Raw genomic sequence first — 15,459 nt, 5'->3', positions numbered from 1 at the left:
AGCTTCAATGCCAACTTGTCCCGTATTTCAGGTTCTTCTTTAAATAGGTTTCAGATGAACAGGGACATCCAGACAAGCTTCAAACTCAGCAGTACTATTACACAGTACCATAATGCTTTGTTATCTTACAGCTCGCTGAATATATTCTTTAGCAGCAGATAGGATTTCTTGACGTATATCAAACGCACTTGATCTGCTATGCTTTGGATGACTTAACAGCAAACGCCAAATATTTAAAAAGCTCTCAGTAAGACACATTTGCTCTATGAGTCTTCGATAAAAGCAGTTCAGGTTTTCTAATGAATTCTGAAGGCATCACTACTTCAGGGTCATGTCAGAATAAAATTTGTATGCTTAAAGTTATGCTTTAAAGATAGAATACATGTAAATACAAAAATAAGATGATACTATTGTTTTCAGTTTATTTCTTTTACAGGGCAGTTTTAATTCCTATCTTCTCACTGCTGCCACAAAGACCACTCTTGCAGACTTCTAGAAAAGTCAACAATGAGAAGTTTCTTCCCCCTTCTTTCATAGCAGATCCACACTTGCATGTCACAATCTTAGTTGCTGAAGCTGAAACCTGTGGTTGCCAGCAGGGAGGCTACCATCTCCTAACACCACGCAGGCCTGCAAGCTCTCCAACAGCAGCTCCCATGAACACACACAGAACTTGTAGCTTGCAAATCTGGGGAATGCAAGTCCATCCTAACATGAATTAAGCAGTTTTCTTCAAAGGGTAAGCAAAAGGTTTTTCCTTGTAGAAAACCCCAATATAATGTATTAAAATACCAATACCAGTTTATTTCTTACATTACTGTAATCATACATTTTAATTTTAGGTTCTAAAACTATGAATGAGAATGAGTAACATTATCCCGACAATAAACACAACACGCTACATACATTCAGAAAAATTTCAGCCCTTGAAAGGAATACAGTGATCATGCATTCAGTCCTAGGAACCCTCAACATTTTCCATGCAAAGAAGAGCCAGTCAAAGCTATGTGGAAGAAAAGGGCAGTGAATTAGAGAACAGGCACAGACATAACAGAGCCCTCTCACAACCTCTGCTCAGACCATCTTTGTGTTTCTAAGCATTTAAATAATCTGCAGCCAGGATGTTTTAATTACATGTAACAGAAGTCATTGTTACAATGAGGTCAAAATAGTGATGTAATTTCAGTAGCATATACTGACCACATTTGAACAACAGCCAGTTCGCATCAGCCTGTAGTGGAAATTAATGACGTGTCATCAATATTCATAGTACAGTAACGTTATCTAAAAAGTCAGCCTCTGCTAGGACAGTCTTAAAAAGGCACCTATCCAAATGTCACGTCAGGCATCCCAGGGGGCAGCACAGTGAGATTATAGTAATTTGCACCGTACAGCATGGATGCCTCTACTAACACAGAGGGGTTTTTTTTAAGCAAATACATTATGTTGCTTGATTTATATTTAGCTGAACATCTGATGCAATTTTAAAGCCCTTAAGAGACAGTCATGAATTTTCTCAAAAAATCGAGTCCTCTTACATTGTCGGAAGCTGGAGGGTCTCCCAGTAGTCATTAGACACTTTTGAAATGAAGGGTAAAATGCCTATGTAGCATAATGTTCCAAAGGTTCAAAGCAGTCTGACGCACACTCCACATTAAGTGCTTGGGTGCTCAGTACAACTAAAAAACAAAAGCACTTCCGTAGACATTCAAATGACTGTTTAGGAGGCCAATTCCAATATTCCTGATCCACGGCAACACAACAGAATAGGCATTAGAAAAAAAAAATATCATCTTAAAAACACCACACAACTACATTTATTCAATCGCCCTTCTTAAAACTATGTTTCAAGAATATTCATGTACTTCAAGAACATGAAAAGCTAAATGATTTAGATGTAACTACTGATGCTGGATTTCTGACAAGAATCTCTCTGGATTTCTGTACCATGTAACAGACAATAAGTTAAGCACAAAAACCAAACAATCAACCAAAGTCATTCAGCCATCATAACTAACTTTGCAAGGCAACAGCACATACAAGTCACCTGCCAGGAAGTCCTGGGCTAAGCAGAGATTTTATAGCTCTGGTATTTCCAGTAACAGTTTAACACACAATCTGCTATCTCAGCGCAGTCACAGCAGAGGTGTTCCTTTGTTATTATCAGGTTAACCATGGGTTATTAGTCTAGCAAAAGCTTTTCTAAGGCACCCTGATATTAAAGAAATTACTGATCCTAGACCCAAGTTTCACATTTATTACTACATTCCAGGCACTAAATGGATTTATGTTTTAGAAAAATAAAGTCTCACTTGAAACCTCTATAAATAAGCAATATTCTCACAGGTGTGAAAAACGTTCACCAATCCAGTTTTAAAAGTTCTGCTAAATGCACAGATAGCTTAGTTATTTCACACTTTCCTTGGAAGAAATCACCCTAAACATGCATGCTTATTTACTGTTGGAGAAACAAATACAGAGCACAGCTTAACGAAATAAGGTATGTATTTACCTTACTAAGGTTTTCAAATATGCATCATGCAAAAAATATATATCAAAGCATTCTTCCAAAACATACGATATGCACAAGACAAATTCCAGACAAGGAGTGTTTGGTGTGTGGTTGCCCACCAACAAACAGAAGGTAAGTGTAGAAAAAAAAGAAGGGAAGATTCTCACAGTAAGGTATTTGGTACCAGGTTACATTTAAGACAAGAACAAACCTGGAGCAAAATAATTTAAATTACTGTCTTATTTCATCAAATGTACGTATTTAGTTTTCTTTTAAAATGTTTAAGATGACACTTATATTACCATTAAAATGTTTACAACATAGTAAAAACTCTTGATATGAAGGAGCCAAGATTTGCACCAACTCTGTAGTAAAATGTTCTTTGTATATATATATGTATTTATATTTCTACAAATATTCTATAAATTTAAGTATAAAAAAATATGCTCTATTTACATAACCAGAATCATTTTAACACCAAAATGTTTCAGTGCAAACAAACCAAACTTCCCATGACATCGTACTATCCTTAAAGAAAAATAATTTAAGAGATCAAATAATGATTTTTTTTTTAAAGGGAAGTGAGAAAAATTATTTCCTATTTGGTTTTTTCCCTCCCCAAAATGTGAATTGTTATACCTATTTTCACATCTAGTCTGTAGCAATATTTGGATAATATGAGAACCATTATTTCTCTGTCTAAACATGTATCACCCTCAGCTTTGCCACCCTGTCAAACTCCAGCATCTTCAAAGATGCAGTCAACATAAAAAGGAAGGGAACAGTAACTTCAGCTGGATCTGTATTCAGCATGGTTTACTCAATTACATGGTGTCAAATTCATATATTCAGACTTTAACATTTTAAGACTACACGTGTATTTAAGTTATCCTACTACAAACCACGACACACAAAATTGCACGGATACAAAAAGTTAACAGTGTCTGAGGGATCATATATTGCAAGTCTATCAAATTTAGGAGACTAATCACATGCAATCTCTAATGAAAAGAATTACCAAAATATAAATATTCAGAATAATTTAACTCAGAAATATCTTTTCCTTTTCAGAGTTGTTAATGCTAAAGTCCTCCATATACTGTCTCATTTGCACTATATTGCACACTATATTCCTGTTAGAATGAAGGGATTCTGTTTTTCCATTGTTCTTCAAAAAAATTACAAGAGAAAGAAAACATTGTAGCTCAAATTTTTTTTCTCCAAATTACTTTCTGCAGTAAGAAATAATATCCTGTGCACTTAACAGGTACAGGCTAGAGACCGCTAAGCGGATAACAATGTACCCTGGCAATTCACATACTTTGTTTTGTATGGTGGGGGTTTTTTTCCTCCTTTTTATATACAGTAGCTCTTTATGCTGGTATTCCATAAAATTTATACTTACCTTGGCAGACTCTGCATCACACGGTACATAAAGCGTGCACGATACAGAGCACCTACTTAAAGAAACACACTCACCAATACACATCGTAAACTTTTTCAAATGTTAAAACAGAAATTGTGTTGCCTATGAGCACATTTTCTGCCCATCTGTTCTCACTAAGTGTGCTTTTTCTAGTGTGCTATTGCTTACACTTTAAACTTGTGGGCATTTTCAAAAGATACAAGAGTCCCATCAGAGCTGCTAGGCTGTGAGAACTGATCTACTTTTGGCCTCAGAAGAAGAAACCTATTATTGACCCTCCCTTCTTTTTCCTCAGAGTAACAATTTAAACATCTGTTTCAGATTAGACTATTTAACATGCTGTAATGAAAAAACAGAAGGCAGTCTCTTGTGTCTCATTTAAAATTAGTACCCTTCATTGAGATACCTCTGTCAAATAATTTTTTAGTGAAAGAAAGGCTACTCCAGCTGACAAAAACTTACACACTCTTGACAGTAATTTAAAATATTTAAGAGACATAGACCAGGTGATTCTGTAACTCCTTTGCACATTTAGCTCCAGCCTTCATAATCCCAATTTCAATGAAGAATTAAAGCCCAGGGTGAAGAGCTACAGGATATTAATAGAGTAAGAAAGATAGTAAAGACAGCTTTAAATGTGTTATTTCTTACGGTTATTACTTGTTATTAAGAAAAACAGTTAAGTGTAGCTACTTGTTTTCCCAAATTAGTCCAGCTTTTTCTGGTGCAGTTTCACCCCTAGTCTGAAGAACTTCCTCCTTACCCTAGTACAGTATCTGCAGACCTGTATACTGCCACATACATACCACTCACATGCAACTTGGACCATCAATACCTGTAAAAACACATCTGTGTGTGTCTTGGGGTTCCCCCCTCCCCCCAGTCATGCAAATACCTATATACAAACCTAGAGAAAACACTGGGATGCCCCAATTCCTTGTTTTACACTTTATCACTCCAAGAGATTAACATGTGTTAAGTATGTAGCACAAAAGCTAGTTAATACTTCTCACACTTGTCCAGAAGATCTGCAGTCATTTTAAAAACTGTACTAGATTAGGCAAATTTAAATACACCTGCTCACACTAACCATTTGTCTCCTGCTATCGCCTGCTTCCCTGCTAGAGATCCTTGCCCTGGTGAAGTCCATATTCAATTATAAGTGTAGAAGTTGTTAAAGCTCCACTAAAACTAATGAGAACTTCACCACACCATTTAAGCTTTATTATAACGTCAGGCATTTTACTATTACTGGAATTTTTAAAACACTAACAATGGTAAAAGAGGGGAGACAATTTAACAAAAATAATGGAAGTTAACAGCACATGGTCATGTATTTCCAGAAGTGAACTGCTTGTATTTCCACAAACGTTTCAATGTTTCATATATTGCAATTTAAGATATATTTCTAAAACCCAAGTTCAACTCAGAAAATCCTTTTTTACTTCACATAGGGAGTTGTTTTTTTTTTTTTTACTAAGGATGAGCCATCTTAAAATAGAAAAGGTTGTACATACCTTAGGTTCTAGGAAGTACCCTTTAAAATACCGATATCGAACAGGAACTCCTCTAGGAAGCTCTACAGTAGCTTTCCATAATTGACTGTGGAAAAAACAAACCCAAAACAGTTTCCAAATACAGGCTAACAGCCACCTCCAACATTACGTCTGTCCTAAGCGATATTCAGCAGTGTACTGCTGCAAGAAAGGTTTTTACAAGGTAACTTAGCCAAACACACACAAAGCACAATATATACTTAGAACTGAAATTACACATTCTAATCACAGATCTGAAGTGCTCTAACACAGCAAGAATTTTCATTGTCATTTAACAGATGGGGAAAACATGATGAAATAATTCAGGGACTCATCCAAGATCACACAGCAAGTCACGGTCAGAATTATAAATACATCCTGCAAGCCCTGTTTTCCTTCACCATAAAAACAGCAATGGGCAGGGCATCATTTTAAGAAAACACTGAATTCCTCCACTGCATCTAAACTTTCTTCATGTACACGCATGTTTATATGCACATAAACCACTTAAGAGTTTTAATGCAACACTGATTTTAAATAATCTTTTCCTCATCTCTTTATATCCACCATTATAACTTAGATAGGTGAAAAAAGAAAGTACACACTATAAACATTTCCTGTAACTTTCTGTATAGTTATGGGACTGAGAATTATCCATAGCAGTTTCTTACTCAAAATGTCTACAACTACTGAAATATGCCAGCCACAACAGTAGAACCATCACCTGTAACTAGAACAGCATACCCAAGTTAAACATTTTCTTAGACACATTCCTAAGCATTCAAAATGTTCCAATGGCAAGACAAGACACTCTGAAGAGTGTTATTAACAACAGGTGTAGCTCAATAGTTTACAAACTCAGAGCCAGAATAAATTTGTAGCTCCAGAAAGCCAGCTACTTCAAAGGGAACAAAGAAAAACAACAAAAATTCAAACTTACCGATCGTCAGTTTGGAGGACCACTGCAACTTGTGGATTCCAATTTCCCAAAGCACTGCAGCTCCCACATACTGCAAACACCTCTCCTAAAAATCCCAAACAAACAGAAAAACCCCACAATCACCATTACTCCAACCTATATGGAATTAATAAGTACATTCTAAACGGTCAAACCTTCAAATACTTTAAATACCCATCCAAACTCCCACTTTCAGTTCAGAAGGGAATTCCTCCCCTACCCAAAATTACACCTGTGTTTCCTTCTCCATTGTAAAGGAAGACCTCACTGAGGGAGGGACTACTGACAGCCCCAGCCCTTAAAAGGGTTTGGCTTCCAAACCCTCCTGCAGTAATACTGTTCAAAAATCTCTGCAAATGCAGCAGGCAGATTTTCACTGTAAAATGCTTATTGTCAAGACGAACCAGTTTTTTCCTACATACTGCACAGGGTTGGTGTTTTTTTAATATATACACACAGTACTAAGGTAATATTCATGTCTAAAAACACGATTCTCCAAAATTCATACCAATACTCTAGGAAGCACACACAAATAAAAGGTTGTTAGCATCATTATCAAGACAACACACCGATTTAATTTTATTCCTGTGAGAAATAAAATTAGTTTTACTACTATGCTTTCTGGTTTTTATTGGATATAAAAACATAACACACACAAAAAAACCCCAAACATTAAATTGTGACACACTGTCTACCCTAATGCATACATACGTATGGAAAGAATACAAAAGATTACAATGACGTTTGATGACAAGAACGTTTGATTCCAGGATATCCAGGAGTTAAAGTTAACATTGCAACTGTTCCTTGGTTTTAATATAAAATCTATATTCACACACACGACTAAGAACAACAACTATAAATACAAATGAACAGGACAAATCAGTATTTTGCTTTTACAGACTCTCGAGAATATTTTTAGCGACAAGAAAAAAAAATCTTTTGTAGAAGCAGAGTATGTGAAGTTTTGAAGTGTATTTATGCACAATCTGCTTAACCTTTTAGTCTATGCAAAATGGAATAACTACCAGAGTATTGGAACAACTTCCAAATAAAATGTAATAAGAACAACATACTGAAATTTACTTGTGTGTGTATACACCATTTGAGAAAAAAAGGGAGAGGGTATCCAGAACCATCCTGCGTCAGTAGAAAAAAATCAAGGATCAAACTGGTAGCTGAAAACTCTGCAATAAAACAAGCATCAGTCTTAACAAAAGCAAGATACAAGTATCTGCAACTGTGATTTCAGGTTCTCAAACTGGGAAAGCAGTAGCAATAGTGTCGGAGCCACAATAATCTGAAGAGACAAAAGAGGCAAGATATATACAACAAAGATACACTACCTTTTACTAAGCCAAATACCATAGCTGGAACTTCAAATCTGAAAGAACAGTTTTGAGGATGTATTAATGCCTCTAAAATCGTGTCCATGTTTTCCAGCTATACAGGTTAATCTAAACAACCAGGTCTGATTATGAAAAAAAAAACCCTACTGACCCAGGGGTTGCAAAAATTTGCAAAAGGCAGGAATTAAGTAAGGTAATTTGTTCCTAAAAACAGCTTACTGAAGCAATTTTCGATAACATCTTGAACTACAAACCCTTTTTTTATAAAATCTTTTGTTCCAAACTATTGCTGATGTTGCAATCTCTCCGCCTGGGCCAGCTCTGTCAGAGCAGAACTTTTGTGTACAGTCGGGAGGTAGAAGTTTCATTTTTTATTTCATATTAACTAATACTTGGCCACCTAGCAGTCTCTTGGTATGGGAGTGTGTCCCGATGAAGAACTAAAGGAGTCACAGCCAGTAACCAGTGACTCTCTTCCTTCACTAGGAAGTGCTTCATTTTTACCTCATCATGCCACAAATATGTAAAAGCCTACATCAACATGCTGGGCTTCATCACCAACGTTGACTTCAGAAGTGGTTTGCCTAGACGGAGTGAGTCAAAGCATCACTCCTACGTTGGCGATACCTTTTTGAACTGCCAGTTAGCCTGGAACCACTGGCTTTGACATCAACAGGAAGGGATAGTGATGAGGACACATGGAGCACATTAGCACTCAAGGCAAGGATTCTTGTCTCACCAACTAACTACTCACATGGTGATCTGACAAAATCAGTACATGAAGTTTCTAAATAAACTGGAAATTTTGCTGTTTGTAGAACTGCTGGTAGCTCTGAAAACCTACCTCTCCTCTATCACAAGACTGCATCTTGCCACCCCTGCATCTCACAGCTCTTCTCCCCGGTCAAAACCAACAGTATGAATATTGCCATAAGCAGAAGCAACCTTCTGTGTCACCTCTTCATGCTATATATGTGATAAGTATTTCCAGGTAGTTCTTTGTAACCAGCCACTGAGGCAGGATCTAGTTCTCCCCAATCCTAATTTTTGCTGCAGATATTATCAGTGAAAGAAAAAGTTACACATGTGAATTCAACTTGGCTAGTGACAGTGCCATCACAACGGTAGAAGCAACACTGAACAGGGCAAAAAAAGCATGGCTTGCAATACTCCACTGTATAGCTACACCAGTGCTTTATAGCCTCATTTGATCTATGGTCAATTTATTTTTCAATTTAATTTTAAAGTTTTCTCCAGAATGCTATAAAAACACTACTCCTTACTAAAGGCTTCGTGTCCACATTACGTGCCAACGTTCAGTTCCCAAATTCCCAGTCAAATGGGAGAAACACGGGAGAGGTCTAACATGGGAGAGATGTCAAAACTTTTTAAAATGTTTTTATCATTCTTCTTCCCCAACTACAACAGCACTTATGCCATCTGGTATTTGCCTGTAACAGGAATTTTGCCAATCTGTACATGTTCCCACATTCATCTGCTTCTGTTAGGCAACCACCAATATTTTTTTGTGACCCTCCTTCAAAGCTCCTGAAGACGAAGGTCAAAGTAATAAGCACAACTTATCAACACTAAATCTTGGTGTTCTACATGATCTGGCATCTTGCGTTCCTCATTTAGATTACAGAAATTATTTTACACATTTTTGCACAGATAGAATATTGAATTAAGCTGCATATTCTTTCTGTCCTTAACTCCTGGTAGAGATCACATCTTGTTATGGAGAACTTTCAACAGGGATGCAGACAGAATAAAAAACAGAACAAACACGTCAATGCATGCCTGCATGCCGTATCATGGCCCAGAACGTAAATACTCATTCCTATGGAATAAAAAGTTAATATAGACAGAACACTGGTTTTAAAACAATCGTAACCACTTCAGTTAGCATCAAAGTCTCTAGCACAGTATGAAATCGTCATTTGAAGGTAAAAATTAATTCCCAAATCTCATTTTCAAATTTCTGTGTGAAATTTCTAATTAGTGTATTTTGATATTTGAACTGACATGTTCTTTTACCTCTGAAGAAAACAGAAAAGACAGTCTTTGAACATTCTTCTATTCAGTTTTCTTTTAGTTAAACCATACAAAAGGAGAAAGCATGATTTGGGTACCTGGTACTGATGGTCCTCTTACTTCAAAGGTGACTTGAGAAGAGGTCATACTTGCAGCAAATTTGTCTTAGGATAGTTGAAATCTCCTATAGTGAGAGGAAAAAGATACTACATTTCAGGATCAGTACGCTACATATGTTGCTGTCCTATGAGGAAACACAAATCCCACCACTTACAGGGAAGCAAGCCACTAGTGACGTTACTGTTTGAGTGAGCAGTAAAAATAGAACGCTTTTTAAAAACCACCAGTAGCCCCAGGAAATAGCACCCAGCTGCAGAAGACACTGTTGCAACACTGTCACAAGAAAAAGACTACTAAATCAAATGCCATATGCAAGTACCAGTATCACGCAGCATTCATCAGTCTTAAGCTGAGATTTTTCAAAAAACCTGCTTTTTAGTCAAAATAGGCCCAAAAAAGGCCACTGAAAGTTTTATTATAAGACATTTAAGATTACAACCCTTGGCAAGTATTAACTTCTGACTGTCTCTCTATGCTATTCTTCAGCATCCTCTTCAAAACACAGTAAAGGTTCCACAGACAAGCACTACCACCTCGAAAGAAAAAGGGTAAGAACCCATGACTGATAATAGCTCTCTGCAGTCAGGCAGCAAGTTGTTCACCACGCTGGAGTCTGCGCCCCTACAGCACTTTTAGCTTTTCACATGGAGCACCAGCAACTTGAAGCACCAAGCAGACTTCAAAACACCGCAGCAGGAAGGGACTGTCTATAGTCTCTGTTAGTCTCTGTAGCCAGGACAGTTGTTGGAGGATTGACCCTGCTTCAATCTTCTACCCTCCTCCAACACACAATAATTTGATGGAAGAAAGCTAGTAGAATCCCGCTCTCCCCATTACAGCAGAAACGCTATTGATGTAAAATATCCTTTCATATTATTTATGAAAGTAGGAATCATAGCAAAGTCCAAGTCCTGATGGTGCTAGACTGCCATCACCCAAGTATATTCCTTTGGACATGGGCTGCAAAATAATCATACTAATTATATGCAGAATTAACTTTGCAATGCTCTTGACTAATCCATTTCTTTATATCACTGTGGGCTTGGGGTTTTTGTTTGTTTTTCTTTAAAACAAGCAAGTAGAATGGTTTGACTGCTATTTTTGAACAGGACAAAAGCACTTTATTTCAGTACAGTGTTGGTCAGTAATCCTTTAGTAACAGATTTAATAATGATGACAAGAAAAACTAACAGCACTAGAGAAAAACTTGCCTTTCATTGGCTCTATTACAAGCCCTTGCCTTCAAAGGGCACAAGGCAGTTAAACAGATGCCTTGAAAGCAAGAAAAGCTAAAGAAAGGCAGATACTGGGGGGTGGGGGGGCAGTGGAGCTCATAATCTTCATTCCTCCTCATCAATCAGGAAGTTAGTTATGGTCTGAAGTTTAAACACCTACAACTTTTCTTCTGGATCTTCTCCTCCTCTCTTAATCTTTTCCTTTTCTAACTATTGCTGCCTTTACTTTCCATTCCTTTTTCTCCTCCCTTATTCTACTCTCGCCATGTCAAGACAAATGACTTTTCAGTGGTAAAAGGAGAGCAAAAAAAAAATAGTGGCAATATAAATGTTTCTGGTCGTATATTCAAATTCTTCATGTAATCTTTTACAAGTAAGATTTCTGTAAATGACAAAATCCCAAACCACTGAAGCTAGAAATAAACACACTTAATAAACAGGAATTCCATGAAGGGCACACCCTTTAGGAACTTTGTCATGTGCGTGTCATCAGGTGGTCTGTATGTTAAGCGACACGTTCTAGCATTTATTTTTAGCAGTTATTTATAGACACAGAAGCGCAGCATGTTTCAGTGCTGAAACTAAAACTGGACATGTGAAACTGCTCCAGTACAACACAAAAACCTCAGATTGAAGCAGAGAATATAAACTACTAGTGTGCATTTATGATGACATCAGATAGTTCAGGGCCTTGGCTGTGTTCACTGACTGTCCTTGCTTGGACACTCTTTAACTGAAAAGGCAGAGGAGCCAAAGGGGAGATGAAGTAGGCAAAAATGCCTGTCAAAGACTACAAAGCAGGGTAAGTGACACTTGAAGTCTGAACCCAGTTCCCCAAAGCAAGAACAAGCTTTTGCCTTGTAAAAAAAGCTGTTTCCAAAGCCAATGCAACATGACTCAAAATTAAACTTGACAAAAACCAGCATATCTATCTTACTCCAAATTAACTACCCCTTCGTTCCTAGAGAAAATCTGAAACCCTGTTATTAAGTCTATAAAGCTTTTAGCCAATCTTGTAAAATTTCTGTATACCTACTTGCAAGACATTTGTGGGCTTTTCTAAACCACCTGCAAAAGAATAGTACTTTTCTATATAACAGTAGTTAATTGTAATGATGTTTTGATAAACTGGCTTTGTAAAGTTGTCAAAATTCTGCTCAAAGGGCATTTTATCTTAAAGACCTACTCAACGTGCCCAAGAGATGTACATCAGGAAAAGAAAAACTCCAGCGTACATCACCAAACACAGGCCTGATTTTTCTAGCAAAACTGCAGCTACAGGTATTGTACTTACATTCACATTTAGGGTTAAAGTACTACTTCTCATACTGAGGAAACATCTTTTCTAGCAGAGCACTGTACATAAACTCACAGCAAGGAATAAATAGATTGCTTTTTGATAATGAATCAAGCCTATGTTGTATATTATCATGCAATTATAAAGCATTCTGTACTTCCAAGACATGATACAAAAAGGCTTTATTTAGGGAGAAAAAGTGTTAGTTTAACTATCTAGTTACCGATGGCTCTCGAGAAGAGGGAATAGTTTAATTCCCAGCGAGAAATGGCAAGAAACCCTAGGCAATCAAGTCCTCTGACCAGTAGGTGTCAGGCGATCTTTTAAACCCTAGGTTACTTCCTTCAGACTGTCAGTACTGCCTCACCAAAGAAGCTGACAAAGAATAACAAAATCCTCTCTGCTTGCCACACCTGTAAAGACGGATTGTTTGGGAGAATGTAAAGAATCATCAGCTCAGAGAGATCATAACTGTCTGCTCAGGGGAACTGAAACAAGTTAGAACAGTTACATTAAAAATGTTAAACACTTCCTAATCAGCAAATATTAACAAAGTCAACCGAGCAGATTTATGAACTAAAAGTCCTTGTGCAACCACCATTTTTAAACAGCATTTGGGTTCAAAAGTATTAAAGCTGAATTCACATCTGTTGCAACTACACGCCACCAGATAGGAGCCTGGGGTGCAAACTATTGCCCCTCATCCTATGTGCCCCTTCCTCCCATTGGCCAGCTTTTATGGACTGCAAGTACATGTAAGCAAGCAATGAACACTATCATCTCCTCACGGAAACAGAGGCGTCACCCAGGCGGACATTCACATAACAGTATCAGCAATTCACTAAAAAAAGTGTTTTCTACCTAGAGATTCTTGCTCTTACAACAGAACTATGGTCTTTCCTCCATCATGTCACAGTTCAAGTCTCTCATGCTCTCATCCTTTTGCAAAGCAAGCTCTTACCTCTCACAATCTCTGGAGGCTTCCCAAGGAGATGGTGACTGCAGAGTAGCAGCACTCCGAGTCCTGGGGCTGCAATGACCTGCCTTCAAAAGCTTGACTCGGGTAACCTTGCCCATCAACCAACCGCACTGTATAAAATAGGCTGTCTGCAAGGCCTACAGAGCAGGGCAAGATCAGCAGCCTAGCAGGTAGCGTCATGGGCAATCTGGTCCCCCTGCCACAAGACAAAGTTCTCCTCATGGTTTTAGATGGGAAGAAAACCAACTAGGAATCTGGCAATTTCAGAAATCCACTCAATTGCCTTCATACACCCACAAGAAAAGCAAGAAAGATTTTAAGCATAGTATCCTGCAGGCTAAACAGAAGAGAAACACTGTACTGTCTATTCTAATATTGCCTGTAAAAGCTTTCCTTTCCCAGTTTTCTCCTCCTCATGGGCACCTGAAGGAGTACAAGAGCAACAGGAGGTACTGTGCTTCCCTAAATAATAGGCAACCCAAGCTCTCCCCTCCTGAGTCAAAAAGGGCACTTCTAGAAGACACAGGCAAACTGCCATAGACCCCTAAAGGCACTTGAAAGAAGAGAAAAGACGACATTTCAGACTCTCCTTCTGGCATAACACAGTCAATTATTAAAGCATCACTAAATATCATAGCTTTCCTCTAAAAGGAGGTAGCAAAGGTCATCATGAATGGGGAAGATCAAGATAATTTTTAGCTGTAGTCAAAATATACCAGAACATTGACTTAATTTAGTAATTCCAAGATTGAAGTTCATTTCAATCTTCTGGCTTACAGGTCTGGTGGTATATAAAACCTCCTCATGTCCCTTCAGCATTAGTAGATTTCTTCCTCCCTCCCTCCCCTTCATTTCCTTAACCTTTGCAATGTATTTTAAGAGGTATCAGCTGTTTGCTGTCCCGTATCTTATACTTGGTATTTCAGGCTTAGATAAACACACATCAAGTAATCTGGGACAATCGCGGAATATAATATCCTACCTTGCAAATACTGAACAAATTTTAGACTCATAAAAATTCATAGCATTCACAAAGCCAAATGACATGCTCTCTCAATACAACTGAGATTTTTAACAGCAACTCAAATAGGTCTGCAAGTTTCTGACTTCTAACAGTCTAAGGGCAGGCAACGGTTGAGATGGGCTTAAAATACAATGTGATCGCTATATTAAGACAGATATAAATGAAAAGCTGACTTCATCAACTGTGAGATGGCTGCAAGGACTGCAGAATGGTTGATTATACTTAGCAGTAGAAGGAAAAAAATACGCATTGACATCTAATGGGGGAAGAGAGGGGAAACAAACAGACCAAGCCTCAGGAAATTCTATACTAGCTTTCTACATGGAGGGGGGGGAACGGGACAAAGGGAAGATTTCTATTGAAAAATAATCACAACTCATAACATAAATAACTTCAAGATTAAAGGAGAAGCAAAATGCTGCTCTTCCAGTACAGGAGGGGAATCCAAAGTTTTGCAAGTTCTAGCCTCTCTAGGATGCACCTCATGGAGTGTGAACTGAAACAACTTTATTTAAGCTCCTAGAAGTTAGATGACCCACATCATGGGACCTTGACCCTTTTCATGGACTTAGCCCACTGAGGATAATCAGTATTTGGCGACATGAGAAAGCCAAAAAGCAGCAGACTTACACTGAAATATGTGTTACCTTTCTTCCCCTCTCACCCCTCAAAAAGCCCTAAAACCCTATCTAATATACTACTAGTAGAAGTTTCTGAAATAAAGCTACCAAGCCAAAACTCGCTAGGGTAACATTATGTTCAATGATAACTGGACAATACACGACAGATATTTTTTCAATGAAGGTAAAATACAGCTTACAAAAGTATCTCTAACTGGTGATATTTTTTAAGATATCCAGAGATATAAATTTTTTATAGATATTTAACAGGATTTTTCAAAGTTAATTAGACAGACAGTTAAAGTGAGACAGCTGGGTACCTAGGTGCCATGATATTTCCATAATGCATTTGAACACTTCCAAACATCCA

At 37.6% G+C, this 15,459-nt stretch overlaps 1 protein-coding gene across 3 annotated transcripts in view; it reads right to left on the bottom strand.

Moving 5' to 3' along the window:
• The window catches only part of GPCPD1 (glycerophosphocholine phosphodiesterase 1), a 45,828-nt gene that overhangs the window by 27,019 nt on the left and 3,350 nt on the right, over positions 1–15,459 (bottom strand). For all 3 annotated transcript variants that reach the window (XM_075413379.1, XM_075413380.1, XM_075413378.1), the window contains exons 2-4: positions 9,913–9,998; positions 6,414–6,498; positions 5,456–5,540 (exon numbers count right to left, since the gene is read on the bottom strand). In XM_075413379.1, coding sequence (XP_075269494.1) covers positions 5,456–5,540; positions 6,414–6,498; positions 9,913–9,961 — 219 coding nt within the window. In that variant the 5' untranslated portion in view covers positions 9,962–9,998. The remainder of the gene's footprint in view (positions 1–5,455; positions 5,541–6,413; positions 6,499–9,912; positions 9,999–15,459) is intronic.

The sequence above is a fragment of the Opisthocomus hoazin genome, chromosome 2 (genome assembly GCF_030867145.1).
Source record: "Opisthocomus hoazin isolate bOpiHoa1 chromosome 2, bOpiHoa1.hap1, whole genome shotgun sequence".
Taxonomy (NCBI): domain Eukaryota; kingdom Metazoa; phylum Chordata; class Aves; order Opisthocomiformes; family Opisthocomidae; genus Opisthocomus; species Opisthocomus hoazin.
This window is presented reverse-complemented; position numbering and strand designations above follow the sequence as displayed.